General features: G+C 44.2%; 1 protein-coding gene across 1 annotated transcript in view; it reads left to right on the forward strand.

Annotated features, from left to right (window-relative positions):
• Positions 1–19,122, forward strand: part of LOC139333995 (ephrin-A4) — a 32,747-nt gene extending 13,625 nt beyond the window's left edge. Inside the window, exons 2-5 of the mRNA XM_070966724.1 lie at positions 6,551–6,849; positions 10,609–10,677; positions 16,388–16,414; positions 17,149–19,122. Coding sequence (XP_070822825.1) covers positions 6,551–6,849; positions 10,609–10,677; positions 16,388–16,414; positions 17,149–17,243 — 490 coding nt within the window. The 3' untranslated portion in view covers positions 17,244–19,122. The remainder of the gene's footprint in view (positions 1–6,550; positions 6,850–10,608; positions 10,678–16,387; positions 16,415–17,148) is intronic.
• The last annotated feature ends 3,670 nt before the right edge of the window (positions 19,123–22,792 follow it).

A 22,792-nucleotide genomic window follows, 5' to 3' on the forward strand; every position in this document is an offset into this window, starting at 1 on the left:
GAGGCTGGCACCTGTACAGATCAGCCCTGTATTTACACTGCAGCTCCATTTAGACTGCAGAAACATGGAGAGCACTCATTACTCTGAGGTTTAGGCTGTCCGAAGGAGGGATGCAGGGAAAAAGACGGATGGAGCGAAGGATGGATGGGTGGGGCATTGGCTTGGCTCCAATCCCAGCTCCAGATTGGTTGTTGTCCTGGCAACGGCACGTCTGACCTTATTTACCCCCTCACACACCCCTCGCCGTACGTGTATCCGCTCTCGCCCATGCACGTCTCATCTGCCGCACACTTTCCCCGTCACTCTATGTGAGAGCCCAAACTCTTCCCCTTGCGCCCTTTTTTTCCTAGCGCTCCTCTTACAAGTGCGGCCACCTCCACGTAGAGCAGGTGAGAGAGTCGAGTCACACGACGCTTTCAGCTGCCGCCATGCTGCCATGGGCATACTGAGGCAACATTTCAGCATGCAGTGTTTTTTGGGCAAGCAGAAAAAATATAAGCCAGCCATAGACTGCAAGACTGCACTCTTGTCCATTTATATTGTGGACGGTAATTTCATACCTCCCAGAAAAGTCACTGGAAAGCTTATTTTAGTATCAGACCAGACCACACATGGAGAGCGGTGCCTATGCATGACAGCTCTGCCACAAAGGGCGATGATGGTTTCTGCAGACCTGCAGCCGTATCAAAATGGTTCCGATGGATTGGTTTCCATACTGATGGGTCCTGTGGGCCCGAATCATACAATTTTCCTCAGCTCTGACGGCCGTAGCTATACATCCTGTTGTGCTGCTGAGTCCCACAGAAAGGACAGACATACACACACACACACACACACAGAGGGGGATATATGCCATAACAGGCAGAAAATAGGGTCTGTCGTTACCTAAGGCCTGGAATCCTTTAGGGCCTGGAGCAGCAGGTGTGTGTGTTTGTGCGTATATCTGACTGTTTTATCTGTGTCTGTAAATTGATGGGGAATGTGGGTCCACGAGGGAGCCTGCTGATCCACACGCTTTGAATGCCCTGTGCCTTCTGGTCATTCAATGGAGCCTGCGGGGCCAGAAGGGTGCAACCAATCACTTCATCTAGGTTATACACGTATATCTAAAGCCATTGTGGCCAGCGCTTTTGCACCAAATTCATACTGATGCTTTGCAAGCAGTGTGTGCACTTGTAGTCGTCTCCTTCTACCCTTATGAGGACATCGGTGTTAGGTTTGTCCAAAGGGAGAGGGCTTCCCCCAGGAAACTGTTTAGCCACTCTGATCCTAGTGCATATTAATGCAGTGTGTGCTCAGTGCTCGGATGCAAAGAAAAACCACAGACTTCAGCGAGTGTAGGCGAAGACAGGAGGAAAAAGTCAGATGAACGTTCGCATACCATCCACATTTGGAGATTAGGAGTCATTGCAAAGAAAGCAAAGGGTCTGGTGTGGAGGAGAGATACACTTCCTGCTGACCTTGAAGGAAGCACTCACCCTCACACTCACACAGGCATACCAAACAGGAAAGAGTAGATAAGAGCAACAGCTTGTTCCCCTTAAGTCCCTCTTTCCTCTCTGTGAGGATTGGTTGATCACCGTCTTTGGCTACAGTTTGATGACACTGAGAATCTAGTCTTGAGGGTGCGTGGTTGGAGGGGGGGTGGTAAGGGGATTTTTCGGCCAGCTGGGCAGGCCGGTTGGTGGGGGGCCCCAGATGGTCAGAGGTGGGGGGTGAAATCCTTGTTTGTGCGCGTTGAGGGGAGTAAGCACCAGGTTAGACACAACACTGGGGTTTGGGCTCTGGACTCAGCATGGCTTTGTATGGGCATTGGGGGGGGGCACAGCTAATGCGTGTGTGTGTGGGGGGGGGGGGGGGTTACATCCTCCGTTTTACATCCACACAGAAAAAGATTGTAATAGAGAGGAAATTGGGAACAAAGGTTCGAGCCATGCAAATTCTTGGAAATGGTGCAGATGAAGTCCTCTCTTTACCTGCCTTTCTATGCACTACAGCTGTATGATCCCTTTTCTTTCTTCCTCTGAAGATAGGATAGCCTGTGGAGCATGAGGTCACTGAAGCTTCGGAGACCTCAAGGAAAGAATGTTCTCCCGCTTTAGTTCTGCCTTGTTCCCTCTTTCCTCCTGGACTGTCTTTGGGCTCTTTTTGTCATAAACTTCTCTCATACTTTCCATCCATTATTCCCCACAGTATAGAGCTGTTTTTCCCATGAAAGGCTTCCAACGGCTGCTTTTATTCACCTGCCCGATGTCAGGTTTTTTTTCCTTTTCTTTTTTTAGTGTTTAGGTGTGCTCGCATTTGAGAAATTTTCGCTTTTGTTTGCCTCCAGTTTCCCCCCTCTCAAGACAGATTTATGTCGTGATGTCTCCACAAAACAGGTGGGGCCTGAAGGTCGGTGATATAGTGTGCGGGGCTAGCTGTCAGGTTGCTTTTGCTGGTGAGGTAGCCAGCAGCATGCTAGCACTAGCCAGCTAACTCGGTTGATAACAATAGTGATAATCTTCTGATTTGCAGCTTTACATTTCAGCAAAGCGATGTTGGTCTGAAATGTGATTGTTAAAAAATGCTGGTGTGACCGGGCCACTGTGATGATGAGATGGATTAACAGCTGTGAATACTAAGCCAGCCACCATATCCGTATGACACAAAGTTGTCATTATCGTATTGATTTATAATAATGATTAAAGTCACCCGCCAAAAGAGAACCACAGATCCTCCCATATCATCTCAGTGTTATTCCAGCTCCCACCGTAGAGGCTGAAGCTGTGTCATGCTATGTCCGGCCAAGGCACAGTGACCACAGCATGCTGTGCCCAGTCAGCATAGTGACCACAGTTAGCCATCACCCTGCTGTGATTGACCACGGAAGAACTGAGGCTCCAGCAAGCCTTTTGGCCCTCCATCGCCGCTACAAGGAGCCAACAGACTTACTGCGAGCTGGTTAGCATACCATCACAAGCATGCAAGTGTTTATTAAAACTACAGTATCTACAATACACATTTTCTGTATTCATTTGGGATGCATAGCATAGTGTAAGCATGCTATTAGCATTTTCATTGTAGTAGAATATTTTTATCCCCCATGTTTATGTGCAGCACTTGCGTTAAGTGCCTAAATGTATTCAGTATGCATAGTATGCAGCTGCTGTGCGTGATCAAGTATCTGTTCTGTATTCCTGAAGCCGTGTTGTGGGATTGTTGCTCCTTTAATTATTCTCTCATATTAAAGGATCAAAGGTCTCTGCCACAGTCAACCCCCTGCATTTCATTATAACTGCACACACATGCACACTCATATTCTCACATGTGTATATATGTGCAATCTCTAACATGGACACACATGGGGGGGGGGCATTGCTTATGTTAAATTTTTTGAATGCAATTTTCTATAATTACAAAAAAAGAGAAATGTTTGCCTTTTCAAGTTCTCCACTGAAGGGCCCAGCGTGTTGGTTTTGATTCGGCTCCTCGGTGAGATTTTTCTTTATCAGCCAAGAGCTTGCACCAGTCCTCAGAAGGGTGTCACTGATCACCCTCTGGCTTGGGGGATCGAGCATGTTTTATTCTCATGAAGTACTTTCATGTCTTTCGCGTGTGTATGCTGGCGTGTGTGAATGCGCGTTTGTGTGTGTAATCACGCCGACATGTGCTAAAATGAGTGTGTGTGCGCGTGCACGCTGTTCTGTGGCTTTGCCCTCTCCCCTCTGCTCCAGCACGGGACCAAACCAATCCTCTCCTCTGCTTCCAGAGGACTCTCCCGCTGATAGGCTGCACCAGCACTCTGTTCTTTCACACCCACAGCTCCCATGATGCCCCTGTGCTGTCACCACTCTGCTGCATGGTGGCTGGCAGTAGGGGAGGATGCGGAGTGTAATTAGGGCGTACCCAAGTCTACCAGGGCCAGAGAGAGAGAATAGGAGGAAGGGAAGAGGATAGAAAAGAAGGCTGACAGTTTGACATCAGTAGAGCACACCGTCTCCATAATTGCTGGCGTACATATGGCGCAGGCCGGGGTTTGAGGCTTGTGGGGGGGGCAGGAGTAATGGTGGATAGAGGGGATTCAGAAATAGGAGGATGAGCAGGAGGAGCTGCACCCTCTGAAGCAAGAGATTGGGGATGAGTGCATGTCATCCAAAGTGGGGAAAGATGAGGGAGGAGATCGAGGAGAGGAAAAGGGTGAGGAGGAATGCAAATCGGTGTTTGGGGGGGGGCAGGGCAGGACTTGAGCAGTGCAGAAGAAGCCTGAGGTGAATGACGTGTATAGCAGGGGGTGCAGCATGTTGACACAGCACACGTCTATTATTACATACACACACACACCTGCACACACGCACTTCCACAGCTGGTGCACCTAAGTAAACATTTCTTAGCCTCCGAGAAGCCTTGGAAATCACCACAGGTAGTAAGGTAGAAGAGTAACTGTGTGTGTGTGTGTGTGTGTGTGTGTGTGTGTGTGTGTGTGTGTGTGTGTGTGTGTGTGTGTGTGTGTGTGTGTGTGTGTGTGTGTGTGTGTGTGTGTGTGTGTGTGTGTGTGTGTGTGTGTGTGTGTGTGTGTGTGTGTGTGTGTGCGTGTGCCAGCTTACCAGGCTTACACTGGCTTTTGGTGTTCTCTTTACAGCACAATGGCTCTGTTCGACTGTAATTAGTGCACACAGGTAATAGAGATATCGGACATGGGCACACAAACACACACACACACACACACACACACACACACATATTCACAGAAGGGATATTGATCAGTGGAGTGTGTGCGTGTGCGTGTGTCCTGAGCGAGGGATCCTGATCGATGGTGTCCTGTCCCGTTGATAGATCGCCAATTCTGCGTGCTAGCTATTGAGCAGGAAGCGGCTTTGGTGAGACCTGCCTCCAGGGTCTCACCTGCATCACCATGAGACACACACACACACACACGCACAATCTTTCCCGCTTTTCTGCTCCATTATCTCACCCAGAAATACACACCATTGCACCCCACATTCAGGTTCAGAGTGAGCACAAAACGCACATTTCTATTTCAGTTTTTCCTCTCCGACGGTCTCTGGTCATTTCTCCTCTCATTGCTTCATCCATCTTTGGTACCCTCTGCAGATTTGCTGGAACATCACAGTCTCCTGCTTCCTGTCACGTCTATCTGCTTCATTTCAGTGTTCATCACTTCTGTCTCCTCCTTTTCTCTCCACACTCACATCATTCTTCCTCTCATTTGTTTGTTTGGTCTCTTCTCTGTCCGCCTACTTAACTTGAGACTTCTCCGCCGTCCACCACCATCCTCCCTTCCCCATTCCACACTCTCTTTTTTTTCCCCCTCCCATGTTCCCCTTCACTGGCTCCCAGCACTCCCTTCCTCTCTCCTCCGCTCTGTCACCCCTCTATAAAGACTCCCACTGATGGACCTGAACCTTCTGCCCAAGCCACATTCTGCCCCTCATTCTTTTCTCCTGCACTCCATGCGAAGAGGAGACCAATTAAAGTCCGTCTCGTCTATTTCTTCCACTCCGTTGTTCTTCTCTCTGTGTGTCTGCACTCAGACTCTCTGGGGTCGCTAATTAAAACACTTTACTTTCTTTTCTCTTTACTCTGCTTTTTTTTCACCTGTTCATCCAACTTTCCTCTTCTTTTGGCTTTCTTATTCATTTTTTTCACCTCTCTGCTCTAACCTATCTCAACAGCTCTCTTTTCATCAGTCTCCTTCTGTCTTTATCTGGGCCCCCGTTTCATGTCACTCCATCACTCACACTGCTTCCCTCCATTTGTCACACATTTCTCTCCTCATGTACTGTCTCCTGCTTTGTCTTTTCATGCTGTTATTCATACAAAGCCTCGTGATTTCTTCATGTTACCTCTCAGTCTATCCTGCATCCATTTCCCTCAATCTTTCTCTCATCTTCTCTTTCTCCACATTAGTCTCTACATGTGTGACTGTGTACCTGACAAGAAACCAGACTCTGCAGTCTAAAGGAGCATGCATTATGCACCTCTTCTGTTCTAATGATGCTGTCTTGTCCAGAGTTACTGTTATGCCTAAAGCCAGTCAACCTTGACTGAAGATGTAGTTGTGCATGCGCATGCACGTCCGCATAAGTTTGTACACGCCTGTGTATATCTGCACAATGCAGAGAGAGAGAAAGTGGAAGGCAGAGGGAGTCTGGTTTATTTTACACTGAACTCCCCTCACTGGTCTTAATTAGCATATGAGGAATTGTTGTTCTCTCTACTGTAGCTGTCGCTCAACACTGCTCCCTTGCTGGTGAGGAAGTAACATGGTATCATCGTGATATATCAATTCCTGAAACATTCTTTAAGACCCGCACAACTTTGTTTTATCACCCTGTGCAATCCTTATGTGTAATATTGATGAACTATCCATCTGCTGTAACTACCCACATTCCTCCAGGCACAGAGGAATTAAGGAATACCTGTCATCTGTCTTCTGTCTCTCCCTCCGTCTGCGCTTTAATCACCGCCTCTCTTTCCCCTTCAGTCATGTATTAGTCTGTGTAATCATTAGATGAAATATTCATGTCGTTGTCGTTCTTCCTTCCAGGTTAACAGCAGGAGATCTGTCCGTCCAGGTGAATCTGAACGACTACCTGGACATTTACTGCCCACACTACCCTAACAAGGGGACCCTGGACGCCGGGCCGCCAGAGACGCTGGCCCTCTACCTGGTGGGAGAGGGGTCTTTCCAGGGCTGCGTGGAGACCAGAGGGGCCATCAAGAGGTGGGAGTGTAACACCCCCTACGCTCCCTTTGGACCAGTGCGCTTCTCTGAAAAGATCCAAAGGTTCACCCCCTTCTCGCTGGGGTTTGAGTTTCTGCCAGGGCGCCACTACTACTACAGCTGTGAGTACAAGGTGTTTGTGTTTGTGTGTGTGTAGAGGGCATCATTCAGCTGAGGTGTTCAGAGATAACAGAGTGTCTCAAGTAGAGCTGGGTGTCATTTGAAATAGTTTGATAAAGTACCAAAAAATTGCTTGAGTTTTGGTGCAGATTCGTCAAACATAATGTTTTTATTATTATTTTAGATTTGAAAGTTTTGTATAGGCTAAAAATAATACAATTTGCCAAAATATCTGACAACTGATATACTTTTGATATTTGACCCTTTGATTATCAGTTAATCTGTAGATTATTTTCTGAAGGAATCAATTAATCTTCCATGAAATATCAAAAATAGATAAAAATGTCTGTCACATTTGTCAAAAGCCAAAGATGACACCTTCAAATTGCTCTCTTTGTCCAACTAATGGTGAAATACGCAAAGACTTTCAGTTTACTATGACATAAATCAAACAAAAGTGGCCTATTTTCACAATTAAGAAGCTGAAAGAAGGTCATGCTTGGAAATTTTTGCCTGCAAAATTACTTCAAGTGCTTGAAAAACGTAATTATTTCACTGTATCGTTAAATATTCATGACTCAATAAGCAAAAATCTAAGTTCAATCTTTGAAAACAGCTAAAACTGTTTGACATCCTATCCTTAGAGAATAATCGCCCGAAGAGTTTAACAGCAAAGACGAAGAGAATCTGCCTCATTAGGACGTCTTATTAATAATGATTATTACAATTGATTATCAAAGAAGTTGCAGATTAAATTTTCTGTTGTTCCGATTGTCGAGACGCTCGAGCGCTATTGATGGAGAAGAGCTGGGAATTGAACATCAATACAGGGCTTAAAAGGATGTGTTTTTAATATGCAAAGTGCATTATTCCTTATTTCTTTGTGAGAAAGCTCTATTTTAGTGAAGCAATGAATATTCGCTTCAGGCTCTGTGAGCGGGAAGCCAAGTAAAACAACTCAAAAAGAGAAAAATATGTGATGTTTCAGTTCATCACAATGTGAATGCACACCTGTGTTGGAAGAAGTGTGGTGGCCAGGCAGCACTACATTATTAAGGGATGAGGAGGCTGAGAGCAGCTTTTGCCAGTGTGCTTTTTATGAGGCTCTGAGTTTTGGCAAACTGCATCTTATACCATGAATGTTTGTCTTAAGCCTGTAGGCTCCTTACATTGTCCTGTACTCCTCTCCCCTCACTCATTTATATAAAACCACTGGGGGGAGAAAAGGGAGGGAGAGAGAGACAGAAGATGGCTTAGTGGCTTTAAAATCAGTTGACTTTTTTTTCTGACTTTTTACAACTTGTGGTGTCAGTCGGACCAAGAGGGGGAGGACATGAAACAAGGCAGAGAATGAGAGAGAGTCAAGCGAATGCGTGGTGTGGAAGGGTGACAACAAAGAGACGGAGGCACCGCAAAGTGTACGAGGAAGAAATGGAGATCAATACGGGACGACAGTGAGGGAGGGAAAAAAGGCAGGCAGAGAAGCAGACAGAGGTAGAGGAGCGTGGAGGAGTGACAGAGGGAGAGAAAGAGCAAAAGATGGACACAGTCTGACAGTACGGGGCAGGAGGGGGGAGAGAGGGATGGGAGAGGCCAGATGAGAGGAATCCACACTGCAGAAAGAAAAGGGAGAGCAACAAAAGCAATGGAGAAAAGGGATGGATGAGACCAAGGGAAAGAAAGAATCTTTACATAAATTACTGTTGCGGTCCATGGGACAATGGAGCATTGTGAGGGCATGAGAGAGCGGTTCCACACACACACACGCCGAACACACACGTATATATGTACACGCACACACACTGGGCTATTGTGGTTGTTCAGGCCAGTTCAGAGAAAAGCAACAATGGGAGCACCCCCCCTCCCGGTCGGGCCACATTGGGCTCCCAGCGATTGTGTGTGTTTTGTCCACATCAAAGATAAGGCGTAAAGTTGGTCCAAATGTCTGGCTCTAGGGTTTGTGTGCTGAATGGGTCCACAGCACTGGAGACACTATAATGGCATTAGCCCGGGAGAACAGTACAATAGTATTAGAAACACTAATGGCATTAGTTGGCTCAGTCTGAGCTGGGCTCAGCTCCTCTCTGTGGCTCCCACAGACTATGACACTGACAAGCCACTGTCTCTGGGTCTTCTGACCAACACCCACGGGTTCTGCACGTCTGGATCCCACAAACAGGAAACACCTCGACATCATCTGACAGTCAGCTGCTCCTGACGCGGAACCATTCGACGGACATCGTCCCAAAGAGCCCTGCGACTTAGCAGAACACAAGAAAGTCAATAAGACGTCTTTGACAACACACAAACTGTGTTTTTGAAGACGTGCTACAAATAAGTTAAACATAAGTGCATTTACCAATATTACAACACATACTGTGTATAGCAATACAGACAAATACAGAAAAGTTTCCAGGGGACACCAAAAACTGAGGGACACCTTGTTAATAAGTCAAAGACAACTGCTAGGAGTCTATAGGAATAGTGCAACCACAATGTTAAAACTGTAAAAAATAAATATTGAGCTTGGAAATAGTTTGACAAAACAAATCTTAAAAGATCCTTTGAAGACATCTTTGTCTTCAAATTGCTTAAAAACAATAACAAAAACTAAAACTACTACTTTTTTCACATTGAAATATCCAGAATCAGGCAGTAGCAGGAATATAAAAGGAGACAAAGAAGTGAATACAAAATAAAAAAATATAAAATTAAAAAAATCTACTACACACACACACACACACACACACACACACACATATGCTAATGGGGAAAAAAAATGAAAATGGAAAATAAATAAATTGAACTGCTGGACATACAATTTGTTTCACTTCACGACTTCAAGTTTCCACATCACGCGTGCGTGTGAGTCACACGCTGCATCCCGATTAGCTTCAAAGCTAGTTGCCATGTGACTGAATCCTGCTCATGCATTGTGCATGCCTTAAGCTCAGATGAATGTGAAACCTCTGCACAGCGAAGGTCAGACATTCAAGGGAAGTAACAATTAGCAAAACTTTATTTTTGAATGGAGGTGGACTTTAAGTTCAGGTCCAAGGGTCAGAGCTCTGGAGTAAACAACATCAGCTCACTCTCCAACATCACCAGCCTGTGGTGTGGTGGAAGTGCCTCCCAATTGGCTTACGTTTCATGTATTTGCAGCTCTTATTTCCCATTTTAAAACACAGTCACACTTCCATTCTGTGCTGTATCCTGAAATTACAGGTACAAAGTGAGACAGACTGTTAGTGATCATACACTCAGCTTGTGTGGTGGGTCCCTGTTGAGTTAGCAGCTGTTTGTGAATAATTTAACTAAAAAAAAAACATTTAACTGCAGTTTCCGGGCAGATTTGTTTTGCAAACACAATGTTGACCTGACAGGTAATGCAGCTGATGTTTTCCCGCGCGAGCCATGATCAGTATTGATATGGGAGCAGATGCATTTTTATGGCTATATTTTCTATTGTTTTTATTTAGTTGTGCAAATAAGCGTGAGATACGTTTGTCCATGTGACACGGGGAGAATTCTTTGTGTAATTCTTTCTGCTGATATCATGTATTGATATGGTAAAAACAACTTTGCTGTTGTTTAGCTTCTCGCGTCATGGGAATTCTCCAGAAGTACCAAGGGAGTCCTCAAAGAGTCGATTTGATGGAAGGATTTCATTCAGCATATGCAAATGTACGGTTGCAAACTGTTTGTTGGGATTAATGGATGAGCAGCGTGCTTCAATCTTCCTCTCTTCTTGTTTTTTCCAGCTCTGCCCACAGATGAAGGCCCTCCTCTGCCATGTATGAAGTTGCGTGTCACCGTGTGCTGTGAGACCAGTGAGTACACTCCTCTTCTCATCTGTTCTTCCTTTCATCCTTCTCCTTTGTACACCAAGAGGCTCCTGTCTGCCTCTCTCATCCCCGCTATCAGGGCTGTATGGCATGATGCTCAGACTGCTACTCCCTCCTCTTCTTCAATAACTCAGATGCTCAAATTCTCCACTTTCATCAATGAAACTAAATGCATCTGCGCCCCTCACGATCTTGTATTATCTTTAACCTTGTAAGATGAGATGCTTTTTAAAAACTACATGAACTCCACTCTCCTCTCCACTCCACGTCGGCTTTTAAACCTAATTGGATTGAGGGTTTTTTAAGCATCAGTTCTCTCTAAAGCACATCTCTCCTCCTCTCCTTCCCCTCTATTCTTCTCTCCTTTTTTTTTATTTTTTTTTATACCTCCTTGTCTCCCTCATTCTCCCACTCTCCATCTCTGTGTCCCAGTGTGAAATTCCCAGCGTTGATCTAATCCAGAGTGCGCCTGGAGTAATGTTAGTCTTCCAGTCCAGTGAGCTGCCCATTCCGGTTGGGAATGTTGCCCAGTCACTGTGGGAATCCCTGTACAGTTGTTGGTGTGTGTGCGTGCGAGTGTGTGTGTGTGTGTGTGGTTGCATGCACGTGTGCGTGTGTGTGTCTACATGTATAACCATTTTTCTGTGTCTGTGCGCTTGGTGTTTTTGTGCGCTCCTGCATGGGTCTATGGGCCTTTGCGTGTGTGTGTGCCCTCATATGCGTGTCTCAGACGTCTGTCCCAGTTCCCATCCTAGTGCTATCTGCCGGGGGGGGGTGGCGAGGGGGCTTGTGGGGCTGTCCCAGGCACACTTTTTCCAGGAAACCTGCAAGGTTGCGCGTCTCCGCATGTGCGTGAGACCCTTTCACTGAATTCCTCCATATCTTCTAACAAATACCTCCCAACCATGCCGCCTTGATTAAATTTGTGGTGTGAAGGACAAAAAAAATCTTAAAAACCAGAATAAAAGGAGCCCCATCCGTCTCGAATGAATTCTTAAATGCCACCACTGTTCCGGAGCGAGACGGGGAGTAATTTGCTGCGTTATTAGCAGAGTGAAGGCTGATGGCTTTTTTTATATGTTAATTATCCTGCTGTCATTAATTAGAAAGGCCACAGATAGTTGTTGAGCGAGAAAATGCTAATATAGTCATGACCTTCTGACAGTATTCCCTGATCGACACATCTGAGCTGGAAATAATGAAAATATTTGAAATCACCTGGATTATGCAGGCTGGGAGACACGCATGCACACACTTGACTTTACTGTTGAAGCCCATTACTTCACATTAAAAAGACTTCAGCCTACAAAGATGCACATACTTCCAGCTGCTGTTTCCTGTCCTCGTTTTCTTCTCTCTCCTTCTCATCCTGTTCCTTAACCAAAACTAATCCCGACTAAATTTCAGGATCTCCCTCTCCTTGTCTTTCACCCCCCCCCCCCCCCCCCCACTCCAGCCTCCTGCTCTTTCTTTTCTAGTCTTCTGTCATTCCTGAAGTGGCACTAATCCTCCCCTTCTCTCTGTCTCCTCAGCTCTCTCCTCCCTTCCTCATTTTTTATGATCTTTCGCTACTGGAGCAAAACTAATCTAGGCACCATCCATGGCAGTCTCTTACACTTCCTCCTCCCTCCCCCACCTTGACTCCACCCCTCCTCATCCCACCTCCTCCACCTTCCCTGTGTCTTCTCTATCTCTTTGTTGTATCTCCATATCCACAGTACAGTTAGTGGCCTGACTCCCGTTGCTCTCCGCTCCGTCTTTGTCGAGCACATGCTGTGCTGCGATTGCGTTGGGACGAGAGTATATGAGGCCGGAGAGAGAGGAGTGAAGGAGATGGATGAGGGAGGAGATGAAGGAGAGTCAGAGGGTCTCTCTCTCTCTCTCTCTCTCTCTCTGTGACTGTCCATTAGTGGCGGTTTACCACAGCTGTTGTTGTGTTGCTCCCTGTGGTAACACCTCACATACTCTCTGGTTCCTTCCTGCTCAGGCTGCCTTTTATCTGACAGGTAGCATGGCAGCAGGGCACACCGTGCCTGTGTACTCTGAGTGTGTGTGTGTGTGTGTGTGTGTGTGTGTGTGTGTGTGTGTGTGTGTGTGTGCGTGCGTGTGTGTGTGTGGCCCTCGGTGATGGCAGCCTCACATCCTTCAGCTGCATCTCGTCTCTTATCTAAACTTCAAACCGTGCGCCTCCCTCTCTTCTTCTCTCCCCAAACTTTTTTTTTCTCTTCCAAAAAGCAGCCCATGTGATTAAAAGGGGATGCCCTGTTGTGGGTGAATTAATTATCAGCGTGCGCACACACACACACCTGACTTACACTGGGCTGAAGGACAGAGTGGTGACAGTGAGAGGGTCCGTCAGGTACGCTGTCATTGCTCCAAGGTCAGCCACCACTCACCAGTCCCTGGGTCTCCTCTCCGGTGTGTGAACGTGTGTGTTTAACGCCTTAATTTAACCAGAACACAGCAAACCTGGCAGGACAGATTCAGTGACGCAGGGAGCTCCTAATGACATCCTGTGTGTGTGTGTGTGTGTGTGTGTGTGTGTGTGTGTGTGTGTGTGTGTGTGTGTGTGTGTGTGTGTGTGTGTGTGTGCATGCGTGCACATGCGTGCCTTTGCTCATTTCCCCCTCCTGGTTGTTGTTTGGATCATTGTGAAGCGTGTTTTGGTTTTCTCGGCTTTGGTTCTGTTTCTTTGGCGCAGCGATGTGATGTTTATTTGAACACAACGCTGTCACGAATCACGCCAGAGAAGCAGCTTTGCTGAAAGGTGCTTGAGCCCGTGTTGCATCAGAAAACAAGGCTCTGAATCGGCATCAGCAGACTGGTGTCATGTGAAATCTCCGGCGCCCTGCAGCCCTCTATTGCATCTTTCACCGGCTCGCTTCGCCTCTCGCTCCATACTTACCTTTTCTTTTCTTTCTTTCTTTTTTGCTGCAGTTTCTCCATAAAACTCCTCCTGTTGTTTATCTCTCGTGTTCTCCTTGTCGCTCTGCCTCTCTGCCTTTCTCTTTTTCTGCCGTCCTACTGTGAGAAACCATTATAGACCAACTTCCTTCTCTCTCTAATTGATTCCCTTTCTCTCTCCGTCGCTCTTCGCTTTTTTCTGCCCCTGTCCCGCTGTGAGCAGTCCGTTGCATTCATTTCAGTTTGCAGGGCTTCACCATTTCCCCCAGTTTCTTTCTCTTTTTTTTTTTTTTTTTTGGAGGGGGGGTGCAATTTCTTACATCGCTGCTCTCCTTTACCCCCTCCACTCACAAATACCTTTGTACCCTCTGAACTCGATACACACAAGGACAAAACTCGGACACAGGCATACACACACACCGCTTTGCCCAACCGAGCTCTCTCGGATCCCGAACTCGAAACTCAAAAATTGACGTTAACCGGGTTCGGCGAATTGCGTTTTTCGCTCGCCGTTTTTTTCTGTTTTTCGCAATTTTTGTTTCAGATTTCATTTTTAATGATGTGCTAGCAGTCAGGGTGGTTAGCATTAGCTCCTGCGTGTGTAAAATGGCGGCATGAGAGGAGAGGTGGGATGGTGGAACGGTGTCTGTCTCTGCAGTGGGGCGTCATGCCGACCGGAGACACGCAGACATGCACGCACGCGCGCACACACACACATACGGGCATGCACATGCACATGCACACGCTCAAACATTTAGCCAGGGTTGTGCATGTACAGTTACACACGCTGCATGTTTCTGACTGCAGTGCAGAGACGGCTCTGTTCTCGCAGTCACACAACCATGGACGCCATTTTGTGGCGGAGCTCACCATGACCAAAATTATGATGTTGACACAAACTGGTCTCCTCAATGTTCAGTTTTTGCACAGATGATGTGATTATAGCCGGATCAAAACACACATCTCACACACAGCCGAGTAAACACGAGGCATTTAAAGTTTTAGTTTTCGAAGAGCGGCGTGGCGTTACACACACGCTAATTGATACTGTTGAGCAAAGAGTTTTTCTCTACCCGAGTAATTTAGACGTCTAAGTTTAAATATAATCATAATTAACATGAGAAAATTTATTTTTTATAATGTTTTGCCTCATCAAAAATATCCACAATTAAGAAACGTACTGAAGACGAGACAAATTAAAGTGATATAACCTGTTTTTTCTCATCATTTTCCAAGTTTTGTTAATTGATTTAAAAAGCTTTATTGATAAATTTGTACACTTTTTTATGCTCCTGTTTTATCAATGCGGTTTAAACTTGACAGGACGACAGTTAATATAAATATTCTTAGCTCGTTAAATTGTGTTAAAACATATGTAGACAGCCGCGATGCAACATTTTTCTATTAAAAATGAGCCTGATCGCTGTTCGGCCGCTCTGTTTAGGAGCGTGTAATGTTTGCATGTTGTTCGTCTCCCTTTGCTTTTATTTGCCCTGCAAACACTCACAATTTCAGCCACATAGACACACATCAGCACAGACACCAGCTCGGTGAGAGGCCCAGACCCAGCACGCTATTTAATGCTTCGTTAACCCCTCGATGGTCGTTAGTCGTACAGAACCTGAGAGTAATTTAGTGGCTCATGTCTGTCGGAGCGACATGTTGCTGCAGAGACCTGCAGGTACAAGATGGATCGTACAGACAAACGGTGTTTCTCTGCTAAGCCCTCATTTAATAAATCCTTTCTCCCTCTGTGTGACTCTGCAACAGATGAGCTCGGAGTGTCCCATTTCCTCTCTCATAATCTCAGTCAATCGCTGTGGGATGTGGGTAGGTGGTAGTTTTCCTCAGACATCAATACACACTTTACCTCCACGTGTGTGTGCGCGCGCACGTGCGTGTGCATGCTTGTGTGAGTCTTTGGGGTTGCGGTGACAGAGGTGGGTTCAAGGCCGTAGATCGATTTAATAGCAGCTGCGATTGTGCAGCCTCATCCCCGTTTCCTGACCCGTCTGTCCTCTCTCGCCGATGTTACACAGCGGTTTATTTTTCTGTGGGGTTTTTAACCGTTTCCGCTTTTTAGTCTCACTACCTGTATCCCCCCCCCCTTCATCATGTCCTCAGCAGCTCTCCCACCCCTCCCTATTCCTCCATCCTTACCATCCCTCTATCCTTCCTTCCATTATTTCCTTTTAGTCCGCCCCCTGCTGAGAAAGTGACGCCCAGACACAAACAGCCCCCTGTCCCGTCTCTTTCTCTCCCTCCCTTTTCTCTCTGTCTGACCTTGTTTCAATCTTTCCAGCCTTCTTTTTTTCACCGTACTTTCTCACTCGGGTCTCCACTGCTCTTCCTTTCATCTTCTGTCCACTTCTTGGTTTCGCTCTGTCATTTTGAATTTTCTTGTGTTTTCCCCCTTCTTTTTCATTTCCTGTATCCCCTCTGTATAATCTCGATCATTCTTACTCCTCCTCATTTACATAACACTATCTTTTCCTGTTGCCATGCTTCTCAAGGTCTTTTTTTATCCGACCTTTAAGGGAATTTGCATAGGGGACATATGTAGGGTTGCACAGCTAGTCAGTACTCATTTTTCATGGCGTTAGGCTTTGAGTAATGGTAAATACCTTCCCCTGGTCATTTGTCTGTTTCTTGCTTCTTTTGTTCCACAAAGCAGTAGCTTTATTGAGAAAGTTAAGCTTAAAAAAATGACTAATCAGCAACTTGTTTCTGCACCTCAACTTAATCTAGATCTTCTCTCCTCTCTCTCTCTCTCCTCTCTGTCCTATTACAGCATCAGAGGGTTCAAAACTAACGCAAGGTGAGATGCGATTTTCAATTCATCCTTATGATGCATCTGTGTGTTTACATGACATATTTCTGTGTATTTTTGTCCGTCTGTCTGTCTGTCTTGCTGAAGTTCAAGTTCAGATGTGGTTTATTTGCATGAATCGGCTTTAGTGCATACGAATATGGCACATTGCATGAAAAACATGTAAACGAGAGATGAGAACATACATAAAACCAATTTTAAAATGAATCTGTAATATAAATTAGTCAAATGGAAAATGGTCTATATGGCCAAAAGTATGTGGACACACACAGGTCACATCCATACTATGTGATCTCATTCTGAAACAATGGCCATTAATGTCTCTTACGACAGCCTTCAGTCTTCTGGGAAGTTTTTCTAGCAGATTTTGGAACCTGGTTGCACGGATTCATCATCAGTGATACAGGGCCAACAAGGCCTGGCCTCCAGGTCTGCGTTGCAGTTCATTCCAAAGGTCAAGTTCTTCTATGGCTACGCACAGAAACTTAGAAACCAAGGACAGTGGACAGTTCCTAAAACTGTTGTCTCAATGTTAGGCACACCATTGGCTATAATATCACATGCATGCTGAGACATTATGATTTTCATGAACTGCAATTAAGGCGCTGATTCCAAACTGTGGAAAATTGACGCAAATATTTGTGTCCACATACTTTTGGCCTTATAGGGCATTTCATACATACAGAAATATTTCATTTATAAAGTTTCCGTCTCTCTTTCAGAAACTATTTCTCGGAGTAGTGTTTGCTCACTGACGACAGCTTCACCTCCACTCTTCCTCATCCTCATCCTCATCCTCATCCTGTGGACTACCTGACTTCCTCGCACCCGTTCTCCATCAGATCGGGAGGTGTTGTTCAGATGTTCAAGTACACAGTGCAATCTACGCTCAGACAGTGAATGACACAATGCAATCCATGCTAAGCTATCGCAAAAGACACATACTTACCTAGTGGCTTTTTACCTGTGAAACTCCAGAAAGAATCGGGTGTCCTCTCCTGAACAGGGCCCAGTGACTCAGGGACAGGCATGCTGAATCACAGTGATTCCATTTTTGTTATTTTCCTCTTCTGCCTGTTGTGTAAGTAGAGCTAGTCATAAGAGTCATATCCCACTCTGATGCCGGAAGAACAATGAGTCTGTCAGGACAAAGTTTTCTCTCCTTCTCATCTCTGTTTCTCATTTTCCACGCTTTGTGTTGCATTTACTTCTTTTTGAGAGCCTGCCTCCAGTTAAAAAGTGGCCAGATCATCACAAACTGCTGTACTGAGTGGCTTCAGCTAACTGACTGGAGATCAGTCAGTTAGCTGGTGACTTTTTGTCTCTTTTCATGGGCAGACACATATTTCACTGCCTTATTTGCATCTGAGTAAGATAACTGTGTTAAACATTTGGGTTTTGCTGTTTTAAGAAGAAATGAGGAATATTCTGGAATAGTCAGGCAGGGCTGCTGCGCCCCCTACTGGGATTAAACTGGTTTAACTGGAGTTGGACTGGGTTGCCAGAAGGTCAGAAACTGGACACTAGATTTTGGTGCTATTTGGTAAAAATGGGACCTTGGACAGAGTTTGTGCTCTCTGATTGGACCCCTGCTGTTCTGCCTCTACACCTCTCTGTCTGCTTCAGATTAAAGCACAGAACAGAGGGGCTTATGGGTAAATGGAGAGCACCAGCTCTTCTCGCTCCACTGTACACACTGAGGACCACTGAGGAGTCTCATGGTTAGATGCTCCTGTTGACCAACCAGATGTGCAGATGTGCACACAAGCTTTTTCTTCCTTTTGTTGCTGTTTGTTTGTTTGTTTGTTTGTTTGTTTTTTTACACAGGATCCTTGTTTTTAGGTCTTACTGTAAAGTTAATATATTCTGCAAAATGAAATATATTAACTACATAATTCAATGTTTTGGTGAGAACTGATCTCTGATATTTAAGGACAAAAGACAGACAAAAAAGACTTTTTTGCATACACAAACGATGATTTATATTCTGGAGATATGTGTAAATACTGATCATTTTCAATATGCTCTGCTGCAATGTAGTTTCACAGGTTAAATGATTTGAGGGTGGAATTAATTTAAATTTTTTGCCAAACAGTTATTTAAAAAATGCATTAATGAATTAGCTGTTCATTAACTTTTCAGTTTTTTTTAATTGAAATTGGAGATCATGTGGGTGTGAATATTTCATTGAAATTAGGCGACGTTTCGTTTATATATTTATAAAGTTCTCTAATTATTTTCCCACAATATTCGAGTGACTTGAGCTCAGAAAATCCTTTGGTTTATTGCACAGTTTATTCTACCTTTAAACAAACTACATTGTTCGCACTTGATATATTTCTTCTCTGCAAATTTGGACGTCATGTTGTAAATCACACCAGCCATGCCATTTGGTTGTTTTTTTATGGGTTTTTTATGTTAATTTCCCAAATTCCTTGTTTTTGTTTGTTAAATCATTTTGATGTTGTAGAATTTTGCAATCATGTATACTAGGATTTTTTTTTGTTTATGTATGTATGTGTGTGTGTGTGTGTGTGTGTGTGTGTGTGTGTGTGTGTGTGTGTGTGTGTGTGTGTGTGTGTCATGTGTTGTGCATTCACATTTTAGTGAAGAATGTAGCCTCTTCTGTGAAGAGCCAACTGCAGTCTGAGCCTTTTTTTACGCGGCAAGACAACAAAATAAATACGATTGCATTTAAACGCCTGGAGTCGATCGTCTTTTAACTTTTGAAAGTATCGATATTTTAAGTAACCGCAGGTCTCAGCGACAACACGAGCAACTTTATTTGCAGGACAGATACATCCAGTGTAATACGCAGGAGTCTGGAGAAAAAGAGACTTCAGGGACTTGAAATGACCTTGTGGTGTAAGAGGCCACTGTAATGTGAGTAACCTATTTTTTTTATCTATGGACGGCCAACGTCTGATAAGACTCAGACACCCAATAGAGTCCCGGTATTAATAGACCCTGATTCATCGCCAATATATTGACCTTAAAGTAGTAACTGTCTTTATTTCCAGTAAACCCAGAACTGAGATGGAGCAAGAGGAGATGTTTTTGTTTTGTGCTTTAGATGTAGAAGTGTACATCCAAATAAGCTGTAAATGCATTTCCATTTATGTCGGCTGTAATGTAGAACCTCTTGTGAAGCCAGAAAGGCAATTTCCTGGATAATAGGGCTAATGCTTCTATTTCATGGTTTATGATCTCTTCTGATGACATGTTTGTCACTGCTGAGGCATGTTATGAACTGCCTTTGATTCTGACCTTCACGTCGAAATTTCCAAAGCCCATTTTTTCATTCTTTTTCCGTAGTGAATGATGAAGTAAGCAGACTGAAATCAGTGGAAATCAGGGATACTTTTAGACCAGTGTCAAAGGAAAGGGACTTAAAAAGCAGTGTCCACTGTGTCCACTTCCATTGTAGCTGTGTGAAAACTGTACGGCTGTTTACTCCAGCAAAAGCATGCCCAAACCAAAGCTTTTAGTAATAGTGTGATATTGAGTTTTTTTAGATCTTGTATTTTTGGTTCCAGACAGGAAATGCTTGAACAATCATAGCAAGAATTTGAGATTTTCAGAACGTCTTTGCACTTGACAGTGTTGATGTTTTGAACAAGTCCGCTGTGTGTCGACGTAAAGCTGGAGCTCAGCTCGTCCTCCAAAACAAACGTCATAATTGTGAACAGATGTTGCCATATAGGCATTTAGAAGGTCATGAAAATCCCACGTCAAAGCTTCCTCCGAGGCTTTCTGGGGGATCATAAACAATTTCTGGGATGACGAATTTAGTTTTTAACTATCTGTCTGACAGAAAAAAAGGCCTCATTGCATATCCATATTGCAGCTCTCCCTTTCCGTGATGCTGTAATTACACTGTATCAAATTTCAACACAGCAGGTTCAGTTGCCACAAGTTGGCCTATAGCTAATTGGACCTCAGCTGAATATTTAAAGCTCAGATTGCCGTGTTGATTACATCTTCCGACATACAAAACTCTGGCTATGAATAGAAGCAAACAATGCTTATATAGTTACATTGCAATCATTTGAATAATACACTTAAGGGGGATGCTCACAACTCATCTTTTTTGGTTTATGAGAAAATCTAATTAAATACTTGAATGCATTTTACAGCAAGAATTGAACATGTGGAAATAAATCCAAAGCTGTACTTTATCTGTATAAAAGTAAATGAAATGTTTGAATCATCGTGCTCTTTTCTTTTCAGACTTCGGCACAGGGTGGACGTCTTGGACACATGCTTCTCAAACCTTTTCTTGATTTTTGGAAGGATGATTTTCACAGTAATAAGTTTCCCAGCGTGTAATCAACACCTTGATCAGCAGCGGCATTCTTGTTGTGACTCCTGACCAGTGTGTATTTCACATATTTCAGAACCAAGGTGAACCGAGGTGAGAGGGCGCCCTGTTGCAGGAAGTGCCCTTCTGAATACTTTGGTAAAGAAGTGCCTCAAGGTGAGGTCGTTAATTTTATTGAAGTCACAGCATCCATAAAAATAAGTGATCCAAGGCGAGGCTGGCTTTCTTTGGCCATTCTGCCCTAAAAAGGCTTCATTAGGTACATTTTCAGAAGAATATAACATAGCTAGCACTGAAACTGTGCTTTAAATATGTTATTCTAGGCAAGCTTGGTCTTGTTATGATGTTGCTTTTTTGTCAGTTCAGGATTAATTCATTTACTGCTTTCACTGTTGTGTTTTGATTGTTTTCACCAAGATGGGCCCTAAACGTGAGTGACGGCCAGAGCCAGTTAGAGATTTCAAAGCAGCCAAAAACATAAGCTCCACTGATCTTTCCAGCTCACTAATCTAATATTTGTCATTTCTGCCCATAACTGCCCACATCTGCCTACCTCCAAAAAACCTTTTTGCATGAGGAAATGGGACTGAGCCGCAGTTGGAATCTCCTGACCTTTCAATCCCGCAGCTCTGCACGTAAAAACATCAGATGCAGAAGCAGAAGCTCTGTGAAAAGGAAAAGTGCTTTTATCGCTTCCACGTGTCTGTAAGCAGCACTGGGTGTTATTTACTCCTGGAGGTAGCGTCTCAGTGTGTGTACAACACCACACTGTCCTGCAGAAGAGCCCTCAACTGTGTCAAGATCAAGAACTATGTTAAAGTCTGCACCAGTGCCATCTCTTGCACATATTGCGTCTGCTTTTTCAACACTTTATAATCAGATACAGTATATATTTCCAAGGGTGAATATCTGACACTTCATGCAGTGGAGAGTGGAAAACTGACTTAAGATGTTAAATATGTGAAGTGGCTCATAACAAGCAGACCCACTACTTAAATGCCTTTAGATGCTTCAGAATAAAAGAGGAAAATCCCCCCTTATTTATTCTGGAAGGTTTCCCTTCACTTGTTTTCCCAGTGACACATTTAGAAGTATTTCAATGGCCCTCCAAGCTGGTCAATAGTTATACCACACTTTACCTAAAACAGCAGTCACTTTGCCTTGAATCATTGGATGCAGACACCTTTGAGCTTCAAAATCACTGTGCGGTAATTATTGACTTATTAATTAATTATGACAGTAAATCATTGCTGGTTTAAAAGTTTGGCTGTGATGATGACATTAAACAGCCCCAAAACTCTCTCTCTCTCTCTCTCTCTCTCTCTCTCTCTCTCTCTCTCTCAAAAAAAGCACATATTTAAAATCATTTCTCAAATTGCCGAATCAAAATGTCACCTAAAAACCGCTGAAGAAAATCATTTGGAATAGATGAGTCTCTTGAAATAACACATTTGCATTTACACATTCATTACTGAAGATGCCACATCACAACACACTCAGCTTTGAGGAAATCTGTTTTTTGTTTTTTTTTAATGCTATTAGATTTTTTTTTTTTTTTTACACAGATTGTATTTACATGAAATGATTTACTGCATCGTCTGCGATAGGAGTTCTGTGAGAAGCAGAAAAAAAACACACGGTCTCGTGTGTTGCTCAGTGTTTCTCGGTTGTGAAAGCCTCTGATGATTATCATTGAATAATTGCTTAGCCTTGATGAATTGGTGTGCTATTTAATTTTCAAGTGAGACTGTTATTTCCTCTTGGGGTATGAGCACAGTTTGTTTGTTCTAAACTATCCACGTCTGCTACTCTTATTCACATCCTTCATGAGTCAAGCAGTCAATAACAATGTACTTATTTCTGCTGTGTGCTCACGAAGCAGGCTCTTCCAGTGTGTCGTATGAACTGTGCTGAATGTGGATGAACCAGATTATGACGAAGCAGGGAAGGTGTTTTCATGTTAGGCTTAAACAAGAGTCAACAGCTAACTGAGGCACTGCCTCTTCCTGTCAATGTGTTCAATTCAATTCAATATACCTTTATTA

This window comes from Chaetodon trifascialis, chromosome 7, assembly GCF_039877785.1.
Source record: "Chaetodon trifascialis isolate fChaTrf1 chromosome 7, fChaTrf1.hap1, whole genome shotgun sequence".
Taxonomy (NCBI): Eukaryota; Metazoa; Chordata; class Actinopteri; order Chaetodontiformes; family Chaetodontidae; genus Chaetodon; species Chaetodon trifascialis.